General features: G+C 40.2%; 2 protein-coding genes across 6 annotated transcripts in view; one reads left to right on the plus strand and one right to left on the minus strand.

Moving 5' to 3' along the window:
- Positions 1-12,783, minus strand: part of trip13 (thyroid hormone receptor interactor 13) — a 29,493-nt gene extending 16,710 nt beyond the window's left edge. The window contains exons 1-6 of one of the 2 annotated variants that reach the window (XM_052016240.1): positions 12,509-12,783; positions 11,700-11,796; positions 8,799-8,964; positions 7,182-7,311; positions 2,196-2,251; positions 1,392-1,482 (exon numbers count right to left, since the gene is read on the minus strand). In XM_052016240.1, coding sequence (XP_051872200.1) covers positions 1,392-1,482; positions 2,196-2,251; positions 7,182-7,311; positions 8,799-8,964; positions 11,700-11,788 — 532 coding nt within the window. In that variant the 5' untranslated portion in view covers positions 11,789-11,796; positions 12,509-12,783. Of the gene's footprint in view, positions 1-1,391; positions 1,483-2,195; positions 2,252-7,181; positions 7,312-8,798; positions 8,965-11,699; positions 11,797-12,503 lie in introns of both variants that reach the window. The other variant, XM_052016238.1, reaches the window with a different exon arrangement.
- A 68-nt stretch (positions 12,784-12,851) lies between these two features.
- Positions 12,852-26,792, plus strand: part of brd9 (bromodomain containing 9) — a 54,053-nt gene continuing 40,112 nt past the window's right edge. For all 4 annotated transcript variants that reach the window (XM_052016712.1, XM_052016715.1, XM_052016713.1 and 1 more), the window contains exons 1-4: positions 12,852-13,169; positions 21,559-21,773; positions 24,745-24,880; positions 25,739-25,799. In XM_052016712.1, the coding sequence (XP_051872672.1) occupies positions 13,121-13,169; positions 21,559-21,773; positions 24,745-24,880; positions 25,739-25,799 (461 nt within the window). In that variant the 5' untranslated portion in view covers positions 12,852-13,120. The remainder of the gene's footprint in view (positions 13,170-21,558; positions 21,774-24,744; positions 24,881-25,738; positions 25,800-26,792) is intronic.

A 26,792-nucleotide genomic window follows, 5' to 3' on the forward strand; every position in this document is an offset into this window, starting at 1 on the left:
ACTCCAGTCAGCGTCTTGAAAATGTATCCTAATGCTTAAGCTCCCAATAATTTTCAAGAAGTTGCTGAATTTCCATGTTAATTACTCGTTAAACTCATGGAATGTTAAATCAATTAATGAATAACACAAGTACACTTTCGATAATGTGGCAGTTAATATTGACAGTTAACTGACCTCTCTTGTCCAGAAAATAATTGCAAATGTAGAGTCTCCCTATACTCTCATGACTGTGTGACCAGATTCTGCTCTAACTCCATCTACAAGTTTGCAGATGATACCACCGTTGTAGGCTGTATCTCAAACAGCGATGAGTTGGAGTACAGGAAGGAGATAGGGAGCTTAGTGGAATGGTGTCATGACAACAACCTTTCCCTCAATGTCAACAAAACAAAAGAGCTGGTCATTGACTTCAGGAAAGGGGGCAGTGTACATGCACCTGTCTACATCAATGGTGCTGAGGTCGAGAGGGTTGAGAGCTTCAAGCTCCTGAGAGTGAACATCACTAACAGCCTGTCCTGGTCAAATCACGTAGATGCCACGGCCAAGAAAGCTCACCAGCGCCTCTACTTCCTCAGGAGGCTAAAGAAATTTGGTTTGTCCCCTTCGACTCTCACCAACTTTTACCGATGCACCATAGAAATCATCCTGTCTGGATGTATCACGGCTTGGTACAGCAACTGCTCTGCCCAGGACCACAAGAAACCGCAGAGAGTTGTGGACACAGCCCAGCACATCACGGACACCAGTCTCCCCTCCTTGGACTCTGTCTTTACCTCTCGTTGTCTTGGTGTAGCAGCCAGCATAATCAAGAACCCCACCCGGGTCATTCTCTCTTCTCTCCTCTTCCATCAGGTAGAAGATACAGGTGCCTGAGGGCACGTACCACCAGACCTAAGGACAGCTTCTATCCCACTGTGATAAGACTATTGAAAGGTTCCTTTATACAATGAGATGGACTATCATCTCACGACCTACCTTGTTGTGACCTTGCACCTTATTGCACTGCACTTTCTCTGTAGCTGTGACACTTTACTCTGTACTGTTATTGTTTTTACCTGTACATCAATGCACTTTGTACTAATTCAATGTAACTGCACTGTGTAATGAATTGACCTGTATGATCGGTTTGTAAGACAAGCTTTTCACTGTACCTCAGTACAAGTGACAATAATAAACCAATACCGCATTTTGAAAATTCCCAACTAGGGTTCATTATATTTGCTAATCGGGCTTTAAAATCTGGGGGTAATCAATACCTATATCAACAAATACCTTGACACATAGGGAACCTGGAACAGGGGATACACTGATGGCACTAATATTAGGATATAGAGCAAGTCAAATTGACTAGGGTACAAACACAAAATATCTGCAAATGAGCCAAGACTAACCATGGAGCAGCACCACTCGATTCCAAGCAATCAGATTGCTATCAACATTTCTGTCAGAAAACAGCAAGGTGGTTGAGACGTAGTCAAGTAACTGAAAGAAATTAGTTATTGTAGGTTAGCACTCATAAGAATATCCAGTTCAAGCATATTCCAAAAATATCAAAATAGATAAATTCAATTGGATTTTTAAGATATAGATGATTGTCAATAATAAGCATTTTATTGCATTTAGTTACACATTCACAGTATTAAGTAATTATTAAAGATCTTCCTGCTCATACATGTAGGAAGTTCTGCCCTGGTCCACCACCCCAACCATACCTTATCCTATCATTGTCATACATTATGTCTAACTTCTAGACCTCCTTCCCGCAATGCCTCATGTGGGAAACTGTTGTCCTCATCTCAGTCTCTGCAATTCTACAGCTGCACATTTGGTCACTTTTGAGTTAAAATAACCAGATTCCACTGGTGATCAATACCGAATACATATTTAGAATTGATGACTGAAGATAACTTTCCCTGAGAATTAATTTGTAGGTGAGCATTCTGTGATGGCACTAAAGAATTGAAGAATATTTTAAGAAATCATGGGAAATTGATACTGACATGAAAGACTGATGTAGAATAAAAATATCAGAATGCAATCTTAACTAAATTAATATTTTTGAGGGTATTCCAAATAAATATTCCTCAATACATATGTAAGCCTAAAATAATATGAAACAAAACAACACTGTATAACTCTACAAGCAGTACTTTCATCGAAACTTATGTAGTGTTGCAACTTTTGAAATCACTTACTTGTGATTTAATCTCACTATCATATACCAAGCTCTCCCAGAGTCCATGAAATTCACCTACAAAAATGGGATTAAAAAGTATACTTAGTGACATGTGGTGAAAATTTTAGCTCACAAGCTTTTAAAGCATGATGTTGTTTTTCTACAAGTACTCCTGTATATGATGGAAAATTTAGTTAACACATGTTTAAGTACAATAAATGGCCAGTTACCCAGTGTGCATGCTATGATTTTTACAACCAGCTAGATAAATTAAATTTGACTATGCACATTATTCTTTGTAGACATGCAATGGATAAAAAACATGTCAGCATAATACAGTACTATTAGATTCAAAATTGTTTGAAAACTCAGTACTGTACATTATCCAACTATGAATTGAACGATACCCTCAACAGTTCCGTAAAATCTTGTAAAGATTTTTGATTTTAGTAATTATTTTTAAATCAAGAGTTTGTATATATATTTAAGTCTTAGTCTAATGATTTTTGCTAAGAAGCAGTCTAATTTTGTTTCTCAAAATGTGTTCTCAGCTACCCTGAGAAAATGGTTGTGATCTCAACAAAAGATCCATTTGAGAGGCTTGCTAAGGATCTAACAAGGTACTAAGATTTACCAACAATACACAAAAAGTGTTGGAGGAACTCAGCAGGTCAGGCAGCATTCATGGAGGGAAAATAACAGTCCTGAAGAAGGATCTCGGCCCAAAACATCAACTGTTTTTTTCCCTCCATGGATGCTGTCTGACCTGCTGAGTTCCTCCAGCACTTTTTGTATATTGCTCCAGATTCCAGCATCTGCAGAAATTTTTGTGACTAAGATTTACCAAAACAGATAAACCAAGGCACTGTTCCTAAGTCACAGAACCATGTAACACAGATGGAGAATGTTCTATCAATTGTGTCTGTCCCAACTCTTCAATAAAGTTTTGCATTAAGTCCCACACCTGCTCCTTCTCAACAGAACTGCAAATGTTTCCTTTATAACCATATATCAAATTGGACGAGAAAAATAGAAATGGGCCATCTAGCCCCTTGTGCCTGCTCCACCAAATAAGATCACCACTGATCTATTCCTTTGGTGGAACTCTCCTACACTAAATTAACATCCATAAGTCTACCCATCACTGCCTTGAATATAATTAGCGACTGAGCCTCCACAGCCCTCTTGGATAGAGGATTCCAAAGATTCACTATCACATGGTGAAGAAATTTCTTCTCATTTGTCTTAATGGCTAGTCTCTCACTTTGAGACTGAGACTCCTCGTTCTAGACACACCAGCCTGGGGAAATATCAGTTGCATAGTTACACTTTCAAGCCCCTTAAGAATTTTGTATATTTCAATGCAATCACATCTCAATCTTCTAAACTTGAGAATACAGTCCAAGTTTACCTAATTGTTCTTCATATGACACACCCAACTCATTCAGGAATCAATCTGTAAAACTTCACAATACTCTCTCAATAGCAAGCTTAGGTAAGGAGACCAGATCTATACAAAATATTCCAGATGCAGTCTCACCAGGGCCCTATGCAATTGGAGCGGGATGTGACTACACTTTGACTCAAATTCTGTTATAGAATAGGCCAACATATGTTTGCTTTCCCAACTGCTTGCCAAAATCCACATAGTAATTTTCAATGATTCATGTACAAGAACAACCAGTTCCTTCTGAACACTAGAATTTCAATCTCTCATCATTAAAAAAATACTGTGTTTTTATTTTCTCTATTGACAAGGTCCCACATTGAAGACTGGTCTGGAAGGCAAAACCACATGGGATCCAGAGGGAGCCAGTCAACCAGATCCAAAGATCAGTTTGATGCTAGGAGCAGAGGGTGGTAGTGGAGAGTTACTTTTGAGATCTGAGGCCTGTGACCAGTAGTGTGCTGCAGGGATCAGTGTTGAGTTCCCTGTTGTTTGCAATATATATTGATGATTTGGATGAGAATGTAGATGGCATGATAAGTAAGTTTGTAGATTACACCAAAATGGGTGGTGTGGTGGACAGTGAAGAAGTTTGTCTAAGGTTACAACAGGAGCTAGATCAAATGGGAAAGTGGGCAAGAAATGGCAGACAGAATTTAACTCAGACAAGTGTGGTGATGCATTTTGGTAAGTTAAACCAGGGCAGAGCTTACACAGTAAATGACAAGGCACCTGCGAAGTGTTGTAGAAATAAAAGTCCTAAGGGTATAAGTACATAGTTCCCTTTAAGTGGGAGCACAGGTAGGCAACGTGGCAAAAGCGGCGTATGGGTTGCCTTTATCGGATGGGACATTGAATACAAGAGTTGAGATGTCACGTTATAGCTGAACAAGACGTTGGCCAGACTTCACTTGGAATATTGTGTGTAGTTCAGGTCATCATACTATAGGAAGCATGTGATTAAGCTAAAGAAGATGAAGATAAGATTCACAAGGATATTACTGGAATTGGATGGCCTCAGTTATAAGGAGACACCAGATAGGCTGGAACTGTTTTCCTTGGAGCAAAGGAGGCTAAGCGTTGACCTCATAGAGGTGTATAAAATCATTACCGGCATAGATAAGGTGGATGGTCAGTCTTTTTCCCAGGGAATGGAAGTCTAAAACTAGAGGGCAAAGGTTTAAGGTGAGAGAGAAAAGACTTAAAGCAGACTCGAGGCACAAGATTTTCACACAGAGGGTGTTGGGTATATGGACTGAGCTATCAGAGGAAATAGTAGAGGTGGGTACAATTACAATGTTTAAAAGACATTTGGATAGGTTCATAGATAGGAAGGGTTCAGAGGGATACAGGCCAAATGCAGGCAAGAGGGATTATCTCAGGAAGGCACTTTGGTTGACATAGTCAAGTTGGGCCAAAGGGCCTGTTTGTGTGCTGTATAACTCTATGAATCTATAGGTGACTTCACTTTTTTCCCCTCCATTTATTTCATCTATTATGTCCTTGCTCTTTCACTTAGCCTATCCACATCTCCCGAAGCCTCTCTGCATCTTCCTTAAAACCCACACTGTCACCTAGCTTAGTATCCTCAATAAACTTGGATACATTCTACCTAATACCCTCATCAAAATCATTGATGTAAATTGTTAACAGCTGAGGCCCCAATATCAGTCCCTGTAGCACCCACTGGTCATAATTTCCCAACCTGAAAATGACACTCTTATCCTTTGTTTTCTGTTGTTAACTAATCCTCAATTCACTCCAGTGATGTTAATCCCAGATATAAACACTTTTGAAAAATAGTACCAACACTGCTTTCAGGTAGAGAATTTTATGACCTTTGAACAAGAAGCAAGAACAGTACAATTTGGCCATTGCTAATAAATAAACATTATCACAGATGACGAAAGCTCATCACCTGAAATACATCAGTGGTGGGGCAAACTATTGGAGAGATTCTTTAGGGACATGTTTATGAGCATTTGGAGAAGCTTTGTCTTATAAGGACAGTCAACTTAGCTTTGTGAAGGGCAGGTTGTGCCTCACAAGCCTAATAGAGTTCTTTGAGGAAGTGACAAGACAAATTGATGAAGGTGGTGCAGTGCATGTGGTACATACAGATTTTAGCAAGGCATTTGACATGGTTCCCCCATTGTAGGGCTCATTCAGAAGTCACAAGCTCTGATTCCATGGAAAATTGGCTGGATTTAAAATTGGCTTGCCCACAGAAGGCAGAGGGTGTTGTAAAAGGAGAGTATTCGGCCTGGAGATCAATGACTAGGTGGTGCTCTGCAGGAATCTGTTCTGGGACCCCTGCTCTTTGTGATTTTTATAAATGACTTGGATAAAGAAGTGGAAGCACGGGTTGGTAAGTTTGCAAATGACATGAAGGTTGGTGGTGTAGTGGATAGTGCAGAAGGTTGTTGTAGGTTGCAACGGGATTTAGACAGGATACAGAGCTGGGCGAAGAAGTGGCAGATGGAGTTCAATCTGGAGAAGTGTGAAGTGATACACTTTGGAAGAACGAACTTGAAGGCAGAGTACATGGTTAATGGCAGGATTCTTAGCAGCGTGGAGGAACAGAGAGATCTTGGGGTCCAAGTACATAGATCCCTCAAAGTTGCCTCACAAGTTGATAGGGCGGCTAAGGCGGCTTATAGTGTGCTGACTTCATTAGCTGGGGGATTGACTTCAAGAGCCGAGAGGTAATGTTGCAGATCTATAAGACTCTGGTTAGAGCACACTTGGATATTGTGTTCAGTTCTGGTCACCATATTATAGGAAGGATGTGGAAGCTTTGGAGACGGTGCAGAGGAGATTTACAAGGATGCTGCCTGGATTGGAGAGATGTCTTATGAGGAGAGTTTGAGCAAGTTAGGGCTTTTCTCTCTGGAGCGACAGAGGATGAGAGGAGACTTGATAGAGGTATAAGATTATGAGAGGCATAGACAGAGTCGACAGCCAGCATCTTTTCCCCCAGGGTGGTAATGGTCAATACTAGAGGTCACCCGTTTAAAGTGCATGGAGGAAAGTTCAGGGGAGATGTCAGAGGTATTTTTTTTTTTTTTTTACACAGAGAGTGGTGGGTGCCTGGAATGCACTGCTGGCAGTGGTGGTAGGGGCCAATACGATAGGATCATTTAAAGAGACTATTAGATAGGCACATGGATGGAAGAAAAATAGAGGGTTATGAGAAGTGAAGTAGAGAGAGGGATAGATTGAATGGGGATAAGGTTTATATAGTTCTGCACATTGTGGGCTGAAGGGCTCGTACTGCACTGTTCTGTTCTATGTTTAATACTAACTTTCTTTTTCTCCTACACATATTTCCTATATTAGTTTTATTTTAGATTTCCTGTGTAAGCTCTGTTTCTAAGTGGAACTTAGAAATTAATGAGTCAATTACAAAACATGATGGGCTGCTTGAACATTCATTGAGAATTGTTCAACTTGCATCTCTGACATTAACAAATACTTGTTGTTTGCTGATAGGTCACTGTACAAACATTAACCAGTTTCCATAGTCAAGAAATTGCTTTTGGGTATTGTGCTACATACCAGCAGGTAGGAGCCAGTTGTTTGATGCTGGCATATTCTCCTCTTCCCCCTCCAGAATCTCTGGAGATGGACCTTCCTCATTCAGACGAAATATATAAATTGAAAGATTGGATTTTGTCAGGTCAATAGGCTACAAGAGACATATAACAAGATAATTAATAGCAGTAAGGTATCTGATAATCATGAAAAAAAACCTTGTGGTTTCTGTATCCCAGAGGTAGAAATAACTGGGAAAAATTAGCGCAGCCAAAAAATGATATTTTGTATAATTAAGAAATTATTTTCTTTATTTTTGAAAAATAAAAAAGTACCTTAACAGATCAGTGTTTATAATTTTTTTTACAACAGCTAGTTAACGTTTAACTTGTGTAGATGGGAAAGACACTTAAAGCCAAGATTTGTATTTTTTGTATTAACAATTCTCATTAATTCATGCAGTCATTGTTCATTATTTAAGTTCATCTGCAGAACATAAATCAGCATTCAGAAGTCTTCACAAAATAGTATTTGTAGGTAATATTTAAAATTCATTAATTATTGGTTCATTTTTCTGGAATCAATGTATTGAGATGTAGATATTTTAAATGTTAAGCACTGCTGACAGATACCAGCACTTAAAGTTAAGTAAGTGCAGAGTGCTTTTCCAGCATGTAGCTCCTTATCACGTAACAGAAACTCCCAAACCAGGTTAAGGAAAAAACAAAACAAACAAAAAAAGAAATCACAGGAAGAGAAAACTTGATTAAAAACAAAATACATTTAATATTTGCATATATAAAGCACTGGCAATATTACTTGTATTTAAGTTTATGCTCGTCTATTTTCTTCAATGTCTGATTTCTAACTTCTACCCTGCCCTCAAGTTCCAGTCCAGATGATGGGTCTTCTCCTGAAACACCAACTGTCTGTTTCCCTCCACAGATGCTACCTGACCCACTGAGTTCCTCCAGCAGCTTGTCTTCTGCTCTGATTTCTATCAACTCAGCAGGGAGCTGATTCTCACTTTATAGTGCCTACCAGCATACTTTACTCGTCGGGTTCATTCCTTTGACAGATCCCAGTTATATCAGGATGAGTTACACACTGAATTCAGCTTATAAAAGTATTTATGTATGCATTTGCTTTAATGTTCAGGTATATGATTATGTAAAAGACCATCTATTAACACTGGAAAGTTGTGGCTGAGTGCAGGATATCAATATACAAAATTCAGCGAACATTTTCTAGGCATTTTCTCATCAAACTGTAATTAAACACCACAAACTTCAAGCATTGTACTACTATCTGTTCATGAAGTCTATGAAAGATTGTATTTTTTTAAAGTTTATCATACTTCCACTATCAGTTACATGCTCACTATCCAAAAACTTCAAAAGTGACACAATAACTGTTTGCAACATTAGTTATATAGCAATTCATATAGTGAACAAAAATACAAGTAACTGAAGAAATGAAAATGATTATCAAATTGTCGAGCCAATTTATTTTCCCTACATACCTGCTGGTTAGTAGAGAAGCCCTTCTAGCACATTAAGCACATCATATGAGAGCAAAAAAACGTTATTCTATTTTACAAAAAATTCCTTGTTAGCATTTTTACATAACATTGTCCCTTACCTGTCTTTCCTTAATTGTAAGATCCGTGTCTACAATGCTCACAGAATTTACATTCCTTGCCAGAAATTCATCATCAAATTGCATCCATACATAATCTCCGAACACTACTTGGTGCCTACTTAGCAACTGCAGTACACTCAAATGCACATCTTCTTGCTTCACAGTACTATAAGAACAGAAGCAAACCATGTAAAAATAATCACCTGCATTTACTACTTGCACTTTTATTAATCAATTAAGATATCTTTAGCTTGTTTTTTCTCTTGTTATGTTATAATGGACTGGGTAATTGTGTTTCCATCTTCATAGACTGAAATTTATTTTAGAACAATGTGGTTTAACATTTGGTAATTATTTGAATTTAGACTTTATTTTAATCAAAGAGTATAGAGTATTTTTACTTGTTCATTTTAATGTAACAAGTTAATATGCTACAGAACTGAGCACAATGAGTTAAAAACAAAATTTGAGTGAAAAAAAACTGTGGAACTGATGGTTAGGAAGGTTATCTTTGGGTGAAGGAAAACCAAACAACACTGAAATAATTTAGATCCATTTTTTAAAAATTTCCATTATAAATGCCCATTCCAACATTTAGTGTAAACTTTTTGTGCTTTCCAAATTATAGCTTTCTACTAAAAGTGCCTTGCAGTGGTTCCAGTGGAAGAATGTAAATATGTGATAGATTTAGAAACTTTCCTACATATTTAAATGTGCTAGTACTCATGGAAGGTATCTAACTCATGAAGCAACCCCATTCTTGAGTCCAGAAGGAGCACACTCAATGTAACAATGGTAATCACATGTGCAGGAATTTGGGACTTCTGCATTGTTACAGTGCTAAAAGCCATCAGTTCCAGTTTTTTCACTCAAATTTTGCTGACGTTTACAATGGGAAAAAAATTATAGGAAGCACATATCATCACAATATTTTTAATATGTCGATATATCCTATCCAAAGAAATAGGGCCATAAAGCATCGATTTGAATGGCTCAGACATATTTTGCACTGAGCATAATCAAAGTATTTAATTTTATGTTGTGCTCAATCTATTACAAAACAATTAACAGAAAGCAAATGGAAACCAAGACAAAACCCAACAGGGTAGTGGGAAGGGATATTTAAAGGATACCACCTCATGCTAATTGCATGCAGAAGTGTAGTCTAATTGCTGTCTGGGATTGTTTTCCTCAGAGCACTGAGGGTTAAGGGGAAAATGCAATAAAATAATTTTGATACAGAGAAAAGAGAAATCTTTCTTCATTTGTGGAGTGGTTTGTATGGTTAGAGTGGTGGATGGATACCGATCAAGCAGGGTGGTTAATCCTGGATGGTATCAAGTTTTGAGTGTTGTAGGAGGTATTTTCATCCAGGCAAATACAGAGTATTCCATCATGCTTCTGCCTTGTGCTTTGTAGACAGTTGAAAGACTTTGGGATGGCAGGAAGTTATTCATTGGATGGTGATGTCACTGAACATCAAGGATAGGTGAATAGTCACCCTCTTGTGAGAGATGGTCACTGCCTGGCCATTTTTGTGGTACAAATGTTGCTTGTCATTTACTAGTCCACTCCCAAATGTAGTCCAGGTCTTGCTGCATGCAGGCATGGACAGCTATATTTGCTGAGGAATTTGCAAATAGAATTGAACATTCTGCAATCATCAGTGATCTCACTTCTGACCTTAAGATGATGGAAGGAAAATTATTGATGAAGAGCCAATATGATTAGGGCAAGGAACTCTGCAGTGATGTATTAGTGACTGACCTTAAACAGCCACAAATATTTCCCTTGGCTCCAATGTATGACTCAATCTTGGAGTGTTTTCTCCTTGATGTCCACTGACTTTAGTTTTACCAGAACTCATTGACACCACACTTGATCAAATGCTGCCTTGACATCAATGGCAGTCACTCTCACCTCCTTTCTCTGATTTAGCTCCTTGTTTGAACCAAAACTGTGACAAGATCTGGTAAAACCCAAACCAGGAATCAATGATTAGATTATTGATAAGCAAATGCTGCTTGGTAGTACTGTTAAACAACATATTCCATCACTTTTCCTGATGACTGAGAACAGACTGATTTGGTGGCAATTAGCTGGATTGGATATGTCCTTTTTTTTGCAAACAGGACTTTCCTGGGCAACTTTCTACATGGTCAGGTAGATGCCAAGATTATAACTGTACCCTGACAGCTTGACTAGAGGTGTGGCTTATTCTGCATCTCAAGTCTTCCGTCTGACAGTTAAGATTGTGTCTAGTCCCAGTGCTATACCCTCTTAACTGTTCTTGGATATCATGCGGAGGGATTTATATTGGCCGAAGACCAGTTTCTGTTCAGAGATGCATCATCCACAGAACACTTCTTGTTAAATGGAGTTTCCAGTGGACAGTCTCATCTTTGATACCCACATGTGTGCACCACCAATGTTGAGCTTTAGTATGTAGCTGTAGTAACTCCTCCTCCCATTAACTGTCACCTGTATTAGACTAATTTTCTGTGTATGGGGAAAAAGATAGGATATGGAACCCAAAAGGACAGCTCCTTCAAAAAGCAAGCACAGGCATGACCGGCTGACAATCAAATTTCTGTGCTGTATGATTTTCCTATTCTCCCCTTAAATGTTTAATTCCATGTTCCTTTAAATTCTGTAACATGGCTGAGATTAGGAATTCAATAACCGCAGAACTGAAGGCAGAGGATCACATTGCCTTTTATCTCCTGTTTAAATCTATCTAATTTTTTTCCTGCTTTGCTTTATCATATAATGACATGAGAAATAAATATGGAAAGAGCTGAACCATAGTGATATCAGCAACCTGGGCCATATCCACAGAACTTTTTAAGTACTTCATCACTCAAAACTACTCATTTTACTTTGCAAAATAAAATGATTTACCTGTTCTGTTTAACACAGACTTCCACATGTATTTGCATTGATTCAAAAGATGGTAAAGCTTGCTTCAATTCTCCAGCTGCTGCATCCATTTGTAGTACTAAAATAAAATTAAAAAAAAATAATCAATCAACCCACAAAAGCAAACTCACAAATTCACCTTCAGCATTTCAATAACAATCCCTGCATTCAGGAAAATCTGTTACACCCCAAACATGCACAATTACTGACCAAAGCAAAAATCTGGAAGTTTTGTCACAACTGTACAGGCCACTAGCGAGACTAACCCTTAGTGTACTGCATATAGTTTTGGTTTCCTTATTTAAAGGAGGATATACTTGCATTGGAGGCAATTCAGAGAAGGTTACTTAGTAGGTTGGGACTAAGCTCCTTTGGAACTGAGAATGACAGATGATCTTATTGAAACATATTAGATTCTGAAGGTGCACGACCAGACAGATAATGTTTTCCTTTGAAGAAGTTGTAAAATCATTGCAGCAAAATACAGAAAATGCTACCAATATTCAACAACAACTCAGTGAAAGAAACAGAGTTAACGAATCACCATGATTCTCATTAAAGTGCTTCAGTAATTTTGTTTGAGTAATAAACATTGGCTAAGTGACTACGAGAAACCTCCTTGCTCATATTCAGGAGCTGTGGTGTCCCGGTCACACAGGATCTGGACTCACTCGTTGACCCATAACGCAGCACACCCTCCGTTGTGCCGGCCTCAAGTCTCTGCAGCTAGACAAACTCGCAACTCCCGGATTCGAGGCTACTTGCAGAAAGGTCTGCCCCACTCACCCTACCATTAACGCCCCTATGTCACTGCCGGCTCAAATACGATCTCAAAACCGCTCTTCACTCAGAGATCCTGCGATTCCCTCCACAACCAAGTCAAATTCACCGCCACGGCCTAAGGCCGCGCACGACGTCACACGGGCGGAGCAAGGTGAAGGAGGCCGATGCGCAAGACTCTTTCTATTGGCTACTGGAAAGTCGGTCAAATACTTCTGGTAGCCCATTGGTCATATCCTAGGTCAATTATCAACGACCTGCCTTCTCTGCAATCCGCATTTCTGGATTGGCCAACGCTTCCCTGTTTGCAGCCTGATTGGCTCCCGCCTAGGCGACGGCGGGATGGAGGCGGGCTTTCTACAGAGTTGGAGGAAAGGGCAATGCGATTCCAAAACACCTTCAGACGCCATAATGTGGGATCGTTGAATCATTTTGTTTAATTCCCGTACGGGGCAAGTGGTGATTCGACAGAGGACACACGCGTCGACACAGCTCCCCGGCCGGTTGGCCGGGTACCGTTGGGCGCGCGCCGGGCCGATTGGGCCCCCAAGGCCGTGCGCGCCTGCGCGGGGCCGATTGGGCCCCGAGGCCGTGCGCACCTGCGCGCCGCCAGCGGCCCGGACATGGGGAAGAAGCACAAGAAGCTGAAGTGTGAGTGGCGCTCGTATGACGGTGAGTGAGGCCGGCTTCTCGGCCCGCCCTTTATAGGGCGGTGGCTGTTGCGATGGGAGATCCCTCCAGGAAGGCTCGGCAGGGTCGATGTCCCGTCAGAACACCCGCATGGGATGAGCTGGCCTGGAGGTTGTGTTGGGGGGTGAAGGGCTCCTGTTTACTCAGCACTGAGCATGTTGGACCCTCGGCATCTACATTAGGGAGCCTGCAGCGACGGAGCAGACCAGGGCAAATCTCTCGCTGCTTGTTTGTGCAGGATCCTTTTACTTGTTATTTTGCTTCTGGTTCTTAAGCTTGGCAGTCGTTGTTCAGTAGACAATAAGAAAGAGTTGTTCGTGGGACGGAGCCATTCCACGCAGCCGGTGCCCAGTGTTGTGTATTCCCACACCGTCCCCAACCAGGACTCTTCTATCTTGTTTTTATTTCAAAAATAAACTTTATTCATAATAAAAAAAAATACAAAGAAAAAAACAGTGCAAAATGCAGAAGCTTAACATTCATGATTGTTACATTCAGTAGTGTAAAACTTAAGAGAACAAAAACACAAACGAAGATGGCACCATTGCCACTGATGTGGCTTCCTGAGGTGATACTCCTTTCATTGTTTGAAGGGCTTCCCCACCCAACTTTGCCTCTCCACGTTCAGTCGCAGAAGGAGCCTAGACTGTGGTCCTTACCCACAGAGCCTTAGCATTGGCTGTACCGAGCTTCAGTGCATCCTTCAGCATGTACTCCTGCAGCTTGGACTGTGCCAGTCTGCAGCATTCCCTTACGGACATCTCGCTGTGCTGGAAGACCAACAAGTTTCGGGCAGACCAAAGGGTGTCCTTCAGGTTGATGACCTTCCAGCAGCACTTGATGTCTGCCTTGGTGTGTGTCCCTGGGAACAGCCCATAGGTCAGAGAGTCCTCTGTTACACAGCTGCTGGGGATAAAATGGGACACAGACACTTGCACCCATCTCCACACCTTTGCAAATCCACAGTCTGCAAAAAGGTGCATGACGGTTCCTCCTCCCCCCCCCCCCCCCCCCCCGCCCGTCGCAGCCTTCCCAAGGGCAGCATGCATTAGAGGTGATGTGTCGTTTGTAGAGGAAGGCTCTGACTGTGAAGGGCACCTCTCACCGCCAGCCAAATGAGGTCTTGGTGCTTGTTGGACAGATCTGGTGATGAGGCATTCTGCCATATGGTTTGGACCGCTCGCCACGGAACCCATAGTGTTCCTATCCCACAGTGTCTGCAGTACATTCTGCGCTGAGCACTGTTTGATGGACTTGTGGTCAAAGGTGTTTGCTTGGAAGAATTCTTCCACAAATGACAGGTAGTGCAGCAGCGTCCAGCTGACTAGGACGTTGCGTGGCAGAGGGGCCAGGCCTTTCTTCCGCAATGCTGGGGACAGGTAGAACCTCAGCACGTAGTGACACTTAGTGCTCACGAACTTTGGATCCACACACTGGCTGAAACAGCCACACACAAAGGTGGTCATCAGGATGAGGGCAATGTTGGATACACTTTTGCCCCCATTCTCAGGGGACTTGTGCAGTGACCTGTTGGACTCTCTCCATCTTGGACCCCCAGATAAACTGGAAGATGTACCAGGTGATTACCGAGGCTGAGGAGCAAGGAACAGGCCACACCTGTGCCAAATACAGCAGCCCTGAGAGCACATCAGACCTGATCCCCCTTCGCCTCACCCCATCATCATAACCTTCTCCCTCATGTACTCATTCAGTTCCCATAAAAATCATCCATAACATTAGCCCCAAACAGTCATTGTGGCAGAGTGTTACAAGGTTACTTCTGAATTCAAAGAATCACACAAAAAAATCAAGGCACAAAAAGGTCCATTGTGTCCATTCGCACAAACAGAACTCCACTCTGCTTTAATTTTGAGGTTTTTTTTATCAATTTGGGCAACCTACTCATTTTTATCAAAAAATATTAGAGTTATAGAGTCATACACCATGGAAACAGGTCCTTTGGCCCAACTCATCATGCCAACTGTGTTTCTAGTCCCATCTGCCTGCATTTGGCCCATAGCCTTCTAAACCCCTCTTATCCATGTATTTATCTAGATGGCTTTTAAATGTTGCTAATGTGCCCGCCTCAACCACTATTTCTGGCAGCTCATTCCAAATATGCACCACCCAGAAGCTGCCCCTGATGTCCCTTTTAAATCTCTCTAACCTTAAAACCATGTCCTCTAGTTTTTGATTGCCCAACCCTGGAAAAAAGACCGCTCACTTTCTATGCCCCCAATATAATATAATATGACATCGTTGCAATCACTGAGTCGTGGCTTCATGATGGATGTGATTGGGAACTGAATGTCAAGGGGTATACAGTATATAGGAAGGATAGGCGGGTAGGCAGAGGGGGAGGTGTGGCCATGATGGTTAGTAGCGATATAAAATCAATAGAAAGGAAGGACATTGGGTCAGAGGAGGTGGAATCCTTATGGGTGGAGCTAAGAAATAGCAAGGGTAAAAGAACAATAATAGCAGTCATATATAGGCCCCCGAACAGCAGTCAGGAAGTGGACCATAAGTTGCAGATTGAGATAGAAAAAGCGTGCCAGAGTGACAATGTGAAGATAATTATGGGGGATTTTAACATGAAGGTGGACTGGGAAATGCAGCAAGGCGGTAGTACTCAGGAGAGTGAGTTTGTGGAATGTCTAAGGGATGTTTTTCTGGAGCAACTTATTGAGGAGCCCACCAGGGGATCGGCTGTTTTGGATTGGGTGCTGTATAGTGAACCCGAGGTGATTAGGGAACTAAAGGTAAAGGAACCACTGGGAACAAGTGATCGCAATATGATTGAGTTTAGTTTCAAGTTTGAGAAGGAGAAGCTGATAACTGGTGTATCGATATTTCAGTGGAATAAGGGAAATTACAAAGGTATGAGAGATGAGTTGGCCCAAATTGATTGGAGGAGTAAGTTAGCTGGAAGGACAGCAGAGGAAAAATGGAAGAAATTTCTACAGGAAATAAAGACAATGCAGGACAGATATATTCCAAGAAAAAAGAAGGTTTTGAATGGGAAAAAAGGCACAGATGTGGATAACGAGGGAGGTGAAGGATAAAATAAAAGCAAAAGGGGCGGCGTACAAAGTAGCAAAAATTAGTGGGAAAACAGAAGATTGGAACGATTTTAAAAATCTGCAGAGAGAAACTAAGAAGGTCATTAGGAAAGCAAAGATGAGTTACGAAAGGAAGCTGGCGGACAACATTCGGAAGGATTCTAAGAGTTTTTTTAAATACATAAGGAATAAAAGAGAGACACGGGTTGACATAGGACCAATTGATAACGGTGCAGGAGGTATTATAATGAATGATAGTGAGATGGCAAGGGAATTGAATGAATATTTTGCATCGGTCTTCACCGTGGAGGACATAAGCAATGTGCCCGTTAGTCAGGAGTCTCACGAATTGGAGCTGAGTTCAGTTGAGATTAATAGGGAGAAGGTGCTAGGAAAACTAAAGGGGCTTAAGGCTGATAAGTCTCCCGGACCGGATGAGGTGCATCCCCGGGTTCTGAAGGAGGTGGCTGTAGAGATAGCGGAGGCATTGGCGATTATTTTCAGGAATCGATAGATTCTGGCATGGTTCCGGGGGACTGGAAGGTAGCGAATGTAGTTCCGTTGTATAAGAAAGGTGGGAGGCAGCACAAAGGCAATTACAGACCTATTAGTCTGACGTCAGTGGTGGGAAAATTATTGGAGTCTATCCTCAAGGAGGAGGTTACCGAATACCTAGAGGCGCAAGGCAAGATTGGACCTAGTCAACATGGTTTTGTGAAGGGGAGGTCCTGTCTGACCAACCTATTGGAGTTTTTTGAAGAAATCACAGGTAGGGTGAATAAGGGAGAGGCGGTAGACGTTGTGTATTTAGACTTTCAAAAGGCCTTCAATAAGGTGCCTCACAAGAGACTGATTAATAAGATGAGAGGTCATGGAATTATGGGCAGGGTAGCAAAATGGGTGGAGCATTGGCTGGTTGGCAGGAAGCAAAGGGTGGAAATAAAAGGATCTCGTTCTGGTTGGTTACCGGTTACTAGTGGTGTGCCGCAGGGGTCGGTGTTGGGGCCGCTCCTTTTTACCTTGTACATCAATGATTTGGATGATGGAATAAATGGTTGTGTGGCTAAGTTTGCGGATGACACCAAGATAAGTGGAGGAGTAGGGAGCATAGAGGAAATAGAAGGAATGCAGAGGGACCTAGACAGTTTAGGAGAATGGGCAAGGAAATGGCAGATGAGATTCAATGTTGAGAAATGTGCAGTTGTACACTTTGGAAACAGAAATAAGCGGGCAGATTATTATCTAGAAGGAGAGAAGATTGATAGTGCGGTAGTACAAAGGGACTTGGGGGTACTCGTACAAGATACCTTAAAAGTTAACCACCAGGTTGGATCGGTGGTTAAGAAAGCGAATGCTATGTTGGCATTCATCTCGAGAGGTATAGTGTATAAAAGTAAGGAAGTGTTGATGAGGCTCTACGGGGCGCTAGTGAGGCCTCATTTGGAATACTGTGCGCAATTTTGGGCCCCACATCTTAGGAAGGATGTGCTGACGTTGGAGAGGGTTCAGAGGAGATTTACGAGAATGATTCCAGGAATGAAAGGGCTTAAGTATGATGAGCGTTTGTCGGCTCTTGGTCTGTACTCGCTGGAGTACAGAAGGATGAGAGGGGACCTCGTAGCGACATTTAAAATGTTGACAGGTAAGGATAGAGTAGATGTGGCTAGGCTGTTTCCCTTGGTGGGCGTGTCCAGGACCAGAGGGCATAATCTTAGAATTAGAGGGTACAGTTTCAAGACAGAGATGAGGAGAAATTTCTTTACCCAGAGGGTGGTGAAATTGTGGAACTCTTTGCCACACACAGCAGTGGAGGCCAGATCAGTGGGGGTATTCAAGGAGGAGATAGACAGATATCTAAATAGTCAGGGTATCAAGGGATATGGGGATAAGGCTGGAAAATGGGATTAGAATAGTTTTTTTTTTCTTTTCTTCTTTTTTTCCCACCCCATTTCTTTTTCCCTTTTCCTTGGAGCAGACTCGATGGGCCGAATGGCCTGCTTCTGCTCCCTTGTCTTGTGATCTTGTGATCTTATATACCTCTATCAGGTCACCCCTCAATCTCCTATGTTCCAGGGAATTAAGTGCTAGTCTACGCAACCTGGCCTTGTAACTCAGGCCCCCAAACCCAGACAACATCCTGATAAATCTTTTCTGTATAGAGTAATATAGCACAGAAACAGGCCCTTTGGCCCAAGTCATTCATGCTGACCAAAGTGCCCACCCTAAACAATCACTGTCTCCTTGAATGTCTCTACTCTAAACAATCACTGTCTCCTTGAACGGCTCTCTGGCATTGTATAGATTTTTCCAGCACACTTTTTACCTATTGCCTCCATAACAGGGAGCTTTTGCTCCTGGTTCAAATTTGTTCAGTTCTGTAATTATGTTAGCCACCAAAATGAAGCCGCACTGATGTGCCTTCCTCTTTCCCAAAATACAATATTGACCCTACTGTTATTTGGCTTATTACATTTGGCATTCCCTGCCTTGAATTCATTTTAAGATTTGTCCACTATCTGTGACCTTTGTTTTGATCCTATCCCTGTGAATAGTTGAAATCCCCTACCGTTGTTGCTCTACTGCTTCTGAACTTCTGAAATGACCCTACATAAGAAACAAAAGCTGGTGTTAGCCATTCAGCTCCTCATGCCGGCTTCTCCGTTCAATGAGATCATGGCTGATCTCATTTTCCTGCACGAATCCCATATCCCTGGATTTCCTTATTATCCAAAAATCTATCTATCTAACCAGAATATACTCGGTGAATGACCCTCCACAGCACTTGGGTAAAAAATTCCAAAGAGTCACAATCCTTTCAAGGAAGATATTTCTTCTTAGTCTCATGCCATCAGGAAGGACTACAGTGTACAGTGAAGGATATAAGTGAAATAGAGATTACTTGCTTTAGTTCTTAGGGCTTTGGTGAGACCACATATAGAGTACAGTGTATAATCTTGGTCTCCTTGCCTAATAAAGCATAAACTTGGTGTAGGGGAAGGGCAGCAAGACTAGTTCCTTGAATGGAGGGAAATAAACAGTTGACATTTCGGGTTGAGACCCTTCATCAGGACTGGAAAGGAAGAGGGCAGAAGCCAGAATAAGAAGGTAGGGGGAGGGAGGAGAGTCTCAACTTCTTACTTCTCCCCTCTCCCCCACCCCCACCCTCACCCTCCTACCTTCCTTTTCTCACCTGGACTCACCTATCACCTGCCTGCATGTACTCCTCCCCCTCCCCCAACCTTCTTATTCCGGCTTCTGCCCTCATCCTTTCCAGTCCTGATGAAGGGTCTCGACCCGAAACCTCGACGGTTTATTTCTCTCCACAGATGCTTCCTGACCTGCTGAGTTGCTCCAGCATTTTGTGTGTGCTACTCATAAGACTGCCTTTCTTTGTGTTACCACCAAATTTTGAAACTTGGCTTTGTATACCTTCATCAAAATAGTTTATAATTATTGTGAATAGACATGCCCCAACACAGTACATGTCCTGCCACTTTGGCTCATTATCTTTTCTCTTTAGTCCCTGTTACAGCCAACTTCCTAGTCTTTTGAACAGTTTACCTTTAATTCCATGAGCATGAATTTCAGATAACTGTCTTTTTGTTGTATGTTTTCTAGGAGTCCTTATAAATAACATATGTAGATAATCCACTGTCCAGTACTTTAGTTATTACTTTCTGAAAATATATTTGTATTTATCTGGCATGAATAATCCAAGCTGGCTGTCTCCAATCAACTAAAAAATTTCAAGACTTTTAGTTGCTCCTTCTATACTTACAGAGTACTGTAAATATCTTGATAATAGATATAAGAATATTGAAATTCTCTGGGCCAGGGAATATGGGTGATCAGACTTTATGTTCAAGATTGATAGATCAAAGGAATGGATGGATGGATGCATATAGGAATTGGGCAGGAAAGTGGAGCTGAGGTAGATGGTCAGACGTGATCATGTCAAATAGTGGAGCAGTCTTAAAGGTTGGTTTACTCCAGCTCCTGTTTATTATGCTATATTTAGGATAATTGATGTATAATTCTGTGAATTTCCACATTACTTTTGTTGTATGGTGTAGGCAGTATGCATACCTTTCTAATCTAAAGGAATTATTTGAATCAAGTGAAAGTACAAACACTGCAGATGCTGGAAATCTGAAAGAAAAATGGCATGCTGAAAATACTCAGCTGTTTAAAAGAGAAAAAAAGTTAACATTTCAGTTGTTGACCTTTCATCAGAACTGAGCACATCAGACTGAAATATTAGCTCTTCTTTCCTCACAGCTGCTGTTTGAACTGTTATGTATTTCCAATATTTTGTGAATTATGTGAACTTTGAGTGATCATTGTTAGAGCATCTGTAATATTCTCATCTACTTTAAAACTCATTTCTGGTTTTAGAACTTGTTGCTCTTGTTATTGTTCTGTTGTATTGTTGTTAGACTGTTGTACGGCTCTTGTACTGGTATTTTATTCATTAATGTCATTTTACTGATATTAATTTTGCCAGGTCCTTCATTCAGTATTTGCTTCATTGGATCTTTGGGCTTTTATCCCCTTCCTACAATGTAAATGCAAAGCAACTGTCCACATGCCCACTATTGCTTTTATTGACACTGTCACTGCTATCCATTTTTAATGTCCTACATTGCTTCTCTTCTCCTCTTTTCCTAATATCATTGCTTTTAAAAAAAGTTGCTGTTTTTAAACACACTTTTCAAGCTCCTTTTCATGTCCTCGTTTTGTAGATCTCAGTACTTGCTTTGTCACCTTTTGATCTTTTTGTTCATACTCAAAATAATGAGGGAATTTTGCGTTGTCAGAGATTCTGCTCTCAGATGACATTTAAACTGAGACACTGCTTGCCTAATGTGGTGGAAAATAATATATGGTACTGCTCTTTGAAGGGAAAAGTAACAGTGTTGTCAGCCTGCAAATGTTTACCCTTTAACCAACCCCACCACAAACGGTTTACCTGGTTGCTTATCCCATTGATGCAAATGGGGCCTTGTTGAAAATGGACTGCTAGCTGTATTTTCCGATAACACAGTAGTGGCTATATTGTCATGGTTGTGACAGAGACTGTTAAACTCCATCTTGTTTCTCTCAATCCTTTTTTCATCAAGTGGTAATTAAGTAAGGAAGAAAGAAAAATAATCAAGATAAACTTGTGAAGGTTGAAATTTTTAAAGAAGGGTTGATCTCTGATTGTTAGAACTGGCCCCTGTTTTTTTACTTTCTCTCTTTAGAGCAAATGCTTGCATAAATGTTACATTATTTTTTCCTAATCCTTGTATGTGTGATGTTAATTTTAGGATTCATTGATAAACCCTCTGAAAAGCCACTTAAGCTTGTGCTGAAAGTAGGAGGAAGTGAAGTAACTGAGCTTTCTGGCTCTGGTCATGATTCCAGTTATTATGACGACCGATCTGATCATGAGCGAGAACGGCATAAAGACAAGAAAAAGAAGAAGAAAAAGAAATCTGAGAAAGAAAAACATATTTCAGACGAAGAACGTCGAAGGAGAAAGGTAAGATAGCGAACTGTTTGCTTGATCAAGGCTGCCTGGTGTTTATGTGGGGAAGTGTGAGGTCCTACACTTCAGTAAGAGGAATCAAATGGCAGATTATTAAATGGAGAGAGACTGCAAATGAGTGATGATCAGCGGGATCTGGGTGTTCTAGTGCATGCATCATAAAATGTTAGTTGGCAGGTCCAACAAGTAGTTAAGGCAAATGGCATTTTGGCCTTTATTGCAAAGGGGTTCGAGTTTAAGAATAGGGAGGTTTTGTTACAGTTGTACAGGGTGTTGGTGAGGCCTTAGTTTTGTTCCCCTTAACTAAAAAGGTGTATAGTAGGATGGAGGCAGTTCAAAGAAGATTCACCTGGCTAATTCCTGGGATGAGGGGGTTCTGACAAGAGAGGCTTGATGTTGGGTCTGTATTCCTTGGAGTTCAGAAGAATGAGATCTAAGGAGGGCTTGTCAGGATGGATATTGAGATATTTTCATGAGTGAGAGAGTTCAAATAAGTGGACATTGTTACAAAGTAAGCGGCCTGTCATTTAAAACGGATGTGTGGAGAAATTTCTTCTCTTGGAGTGTAGTCAGTCTCTGGAATTCTCTGCCCCAGAGGACTGTGGAGGTTAAATCATTAAATATATATAAGGTGAGGTAAATATTTAAAAGATCAAGGAATTGAGGGTTATGAGGAACTGACACAGAAGAAGAGTTGAGGCCAGCATCAATCAGCCATGGTCATATTGAATGGTGGGGCAGACTTGAGGGGCCAGAAAGCTGGCTTGTGCTCCTATTTTCATGTGTTCTTGTTTATTCTAGGATGGGGAAATAGTAAAGAGAACAGTCTTGTGCATCCCAACTTCCTTTTATTTGTTTATTTTCTAAAGTGAATACAGAATATGTTGCTTTAATTTTCTCATTTGCATCTTGATTTTTTAAAATTTATATGATGTTTTTGACAGTACATTGGCCTATTCATCTTCCTGACATCTGATTTCCCTTTTTTTTCTTTTCTGGTATGTTGCTGGTGAAAATATCCTGAGATTGCAACCCATGAAGCTCTTAAACTTGTTTTCTAAAATTATAAGTTCATTTTAAAGGCCTTTGAGTTTGTCTTTATGTTATTGTGCCCCACATGGATAACAGTCACATTATTTGGTTTGTTTCACTCATTTGAGCAATCTTTTTCATTCAGTTTAATAGCTTCCTTACCCTTGGACCTAAGAACAAAATTGTCAGTTAGAATGGCAGATGGTTATGTCAACTTCTTTCGTGACTGATTTCTGGCTATGTGCTCCTGGCTCAGATTTGGGAGGAGTGAGAAAATGGAAATACTTCTTTGAGTCATAAATCTAGAGTCACAGTGTCACAGTGGTGCAGCTAGCAGAACTGCTGTTTCACAGTTCCAGTGACCTGCGTTCAATTCTGACCACCTGTGCTGACTATGTGAAGTTTGTGTATTCTCTTCATGACTACCTAGGTTTCCTTCAGATGCTCCAGTGTCCTCACACATCCCAAAGATGTGTGTGTTTGGTATATGAATTGGCTGCTATAAATTGCCTCAAGTTTGTAGGTAGAATCTTGGGTGAATTAATGGTAATGTGAGAAGAATAAAATAGGATTAGTGTGGGATTAATATCAAAGGGTGATTGATGGTTGGTGTGGACTGTGGCTGAGGGCCATTTTTTATGTTATATGATTCTATGACCTGCATTCAATAGCATTACAATAATGAATAAACTTAGGGCTTGGCAAGTCTGGAACTTGAATTGAAGGAGGCTTCTTGGATTAGGAAAGTTGGCTGTACACTGAAGAATGTGTGTGTAAATATGAATAAAAGCGTACAGACCCCTGAACAGTAGCCGCATTATAAGGAAGAGCATTGGTCAAGAAAGAATGGGGCATATAAAAAGAACAGTGCATTAATTATAGGTGACTTTAATCTTCATGTAGATGGGGCTTATCAAATTGGAAATGGTAGCCATTAGGATGAATTCTCAGAGTGCATTTGGGATAGTTTCCTGAGCAATATGGAGTCAACCAGGGAATGGGGTGTTTTTGATCTGATGTAATGAAATGGGTTTAATAAATGATTTTGAAGTAAAATATCTCTGGAAGTAGTGACCACGGCATGATAGATTTCAGTATTTGGCTTGTAAGTGAGAAACTTGGGCCTGAAACATCTATGTTAAGTATAAATAAGGAGAATTACAAGGGAATGAGAAAGTGTTAGGGTTGGCTGAGGGTGAAAGGAGTGTGTTATCTTGTACTAAAAGGTTAAAGATTTGTGAAAGACCAGGGCTTTTCACACTTTGAGGCAGTGTACAAGTATTTTCTGATATTAGAAAATAGTCGTTTCTATAAAGATCATTTCTATATTTACAAGAAGTTTTATATATTTGGTATTGAAATAAACCAATATAGTGTAGATTATAGTTGGATTATCTATTTGTTCAGGCTCTTGTATAATGTCTTAGATTTTTCTGTTCAAATGCAAGTTTAACCTTTGACATCTCTGTGGGTTTTTTGCATTAACAGGTAGTAAACAAGACTTGCTATTTTGCTAGTTGGATTTTAGCAATATCTAAACATCCATATTTATTTGTGGGAAGTGTTTGATGCAATACCATGCCCATACCAGCTGCGTTACTCTCTTTATTTTGTAAAATATTCATAAATTGAAAGAAAAATACACCATTCTTTGTAAAGGCAAATTGCTATTTTCACATTCTTCTAAATTAAACTGAACAGAATTTTTTATGTGCTTTTTGAGAATCTTTGTACAGAAAGATAGCATGTTTATTTGTTGCATATTTGTAACCAATTTCGTTTACTTATGACTTTGAGAGTGCACAACTAATTGTACTCTCTTTGCCATTGATTTTAGAAGTTAAATCATTCCCTGACTGTCAGCATTGATGATGCCAGTTATTGGAAATGTGATGGTATTATCCACTGGCTGACATTTGTTGTCTTATAACAGGAAGAGAAGAAGCGAAAACGTGAGAAAGAACACTTAGATAGTGAGGCTGATGCTGATGAGTTTGACCCAGGCAAAAGGATTGAAGTTGAGCCTCCAACAGATCGACCAGTCCGATCATGTAGAACAAAAGAACAAGGTAGGAGTAATGTTTTTAATTTAGTTAACCCGACTGTACTGATAAGAAACTATACAGTCACATGTGGGATGTGTTTTACAGGAGTCGCAAACACAAATAGGAACTATGACGCATTTCATTAGTATTGCTAAAGAAAACTCCAATTTAAGATTTTCAGCAATAACAGTAATATATGTTCATTTTATGAATAATCTTTTAATAATAGAGAAATATTATGTTATAGATGTTATTCCACCATCCCACCATTTTTTGACTAACTACAAACAGAATTTAATGAAATAATATAAAATGTGTAGTTTATTAACAATTTCATGATAAGATTATATTAAATTTCTTTTCAGGCATTCAAGGTTGTACACTGATTTGAATGATCTAATGATACTGCTTTATCCTCTGAACAAAAATATGCGATCTCAAATTACTTCAAAGAATTAATTTCCAAGGTCTCTCGAATCTGTTATTAATTATGCTCAAATGTTTTGCAACAACTTTGACACTGACATCGGAGATGGCAGGAATGACGTAGCATTTGCATGAAAGTTATTCTGGCACTTTAGGAAAATCTGTTATTATACTGTAAGTTTAAGCAGATAACTTAGTAACGTGCCTGTCTTTAGTTTCTAAATGCTTCAACATGCATAGGGCAAAATATCAGACCACCAAATTATCACTAGTTCCGTCAATTGAAGTTCTGTGCCATTTCAATAAACATTGCTTGTATTTATATCGCATCTCCCAAGTTAAAAGTACTTCATGTAATGCATTACTTTTAAAGTGTAGTGATTTATGTAAGTGATGCAGATTATCAATGTTCCATCATCTGTCAATACTAATGAAAAATTTTCTTTGCATTAAAAGCCGAAAGTGAGAATACACCTCTACAGCAATTGTTAGAGCATTTTTTACGCCAGTTACAACGGTAAGTCTCACAGTCATAACTAACCACCATGTAATATAAAAATGTTACCATGAACACAGTGATAAATAGCCAACTTGCACTTTTGCAGCACCTTCAACTATATATGTACTTCCATGGTTAGGAGGATAGATGAGCTACCAAGGCTGTGTTAAAATGTGCATGAGAATTTTCGCTTCCTTCTCTCTTTGAGGCAGAATCTACGAGTTATGCTCACCTTCAGAAAGGATTTCTCCAAAACGTAGAATTTCAATCCCAGTGTATTATTTCTAGTGTAGTGTGCTGGAACTTCATCATGCTGCAGTAGCTTTCATATTAAATAAGTTTTATTGTGCATATTCTTCCTACTTCTATTTTCCTTTCCCTACCCCCATCCCACCTGTTTTCACCTCCTCTTCCTGAGGTCTAGAATCAAAGCAGGAGGGAAAAAAAGAACTTGCATCTCTATTAAGAGACTACCCTTGTGTAAGCCTAAAGCGTGAGTGTGAGAAATGTTTCCATTGCATGTTGAGAGAATCACAGCCAAGAATATTTCTGTTCTCAATCCCACAGTTGTAATCATGCTTGTAATTTTGATATTCTATACTACAGTCTGGTGAGTTGATTTCATCTGCAAAGACATTGCAAACAGTGCAACCAGACTCCATTCAATCTCTCATGAATGCATTATAAAAGATAATTTCCCTCATGTTTAAACTTTTGGTAACACATAAAAACCTGAGGAAACCTTCCCCAGAAGTAGTAAATCCTGGTTAACTTTTATTGTCTACCATGGTGTAAACCGTGGAGCCAACCATAACAAAAGTATCATTGGGCTTAGTGAGATCTGCTAACCATCAGAGATCAACGATCTCTCTGGCTTGATACTACATAGCGTAAGCAACCTACAATTTACTTTTAAGTTTCCATTTTTGTACGTTGAAGAATCTAGAAGTATTTGAAGATGAGGAGAATAAATGAAATTGGTGATACTTAAATAGTTATATAAAAAAATCA

This window comes from Pristis pectinata, chromosome 5 (assembly GCF_009764475.1).
Source record: "Pristis pectinata isolate sPriPec2 chromosome 5, sPriPec2.1.pri, whole genome shotgun sequence".
In the NCBI taxonomy this organism is placed as follows: Eukaryota; Metazoa; Chordata; class Chondrichthyes; order Rhinopristiformes; family Pristidae; genus Pristis; species Pristis pectinata.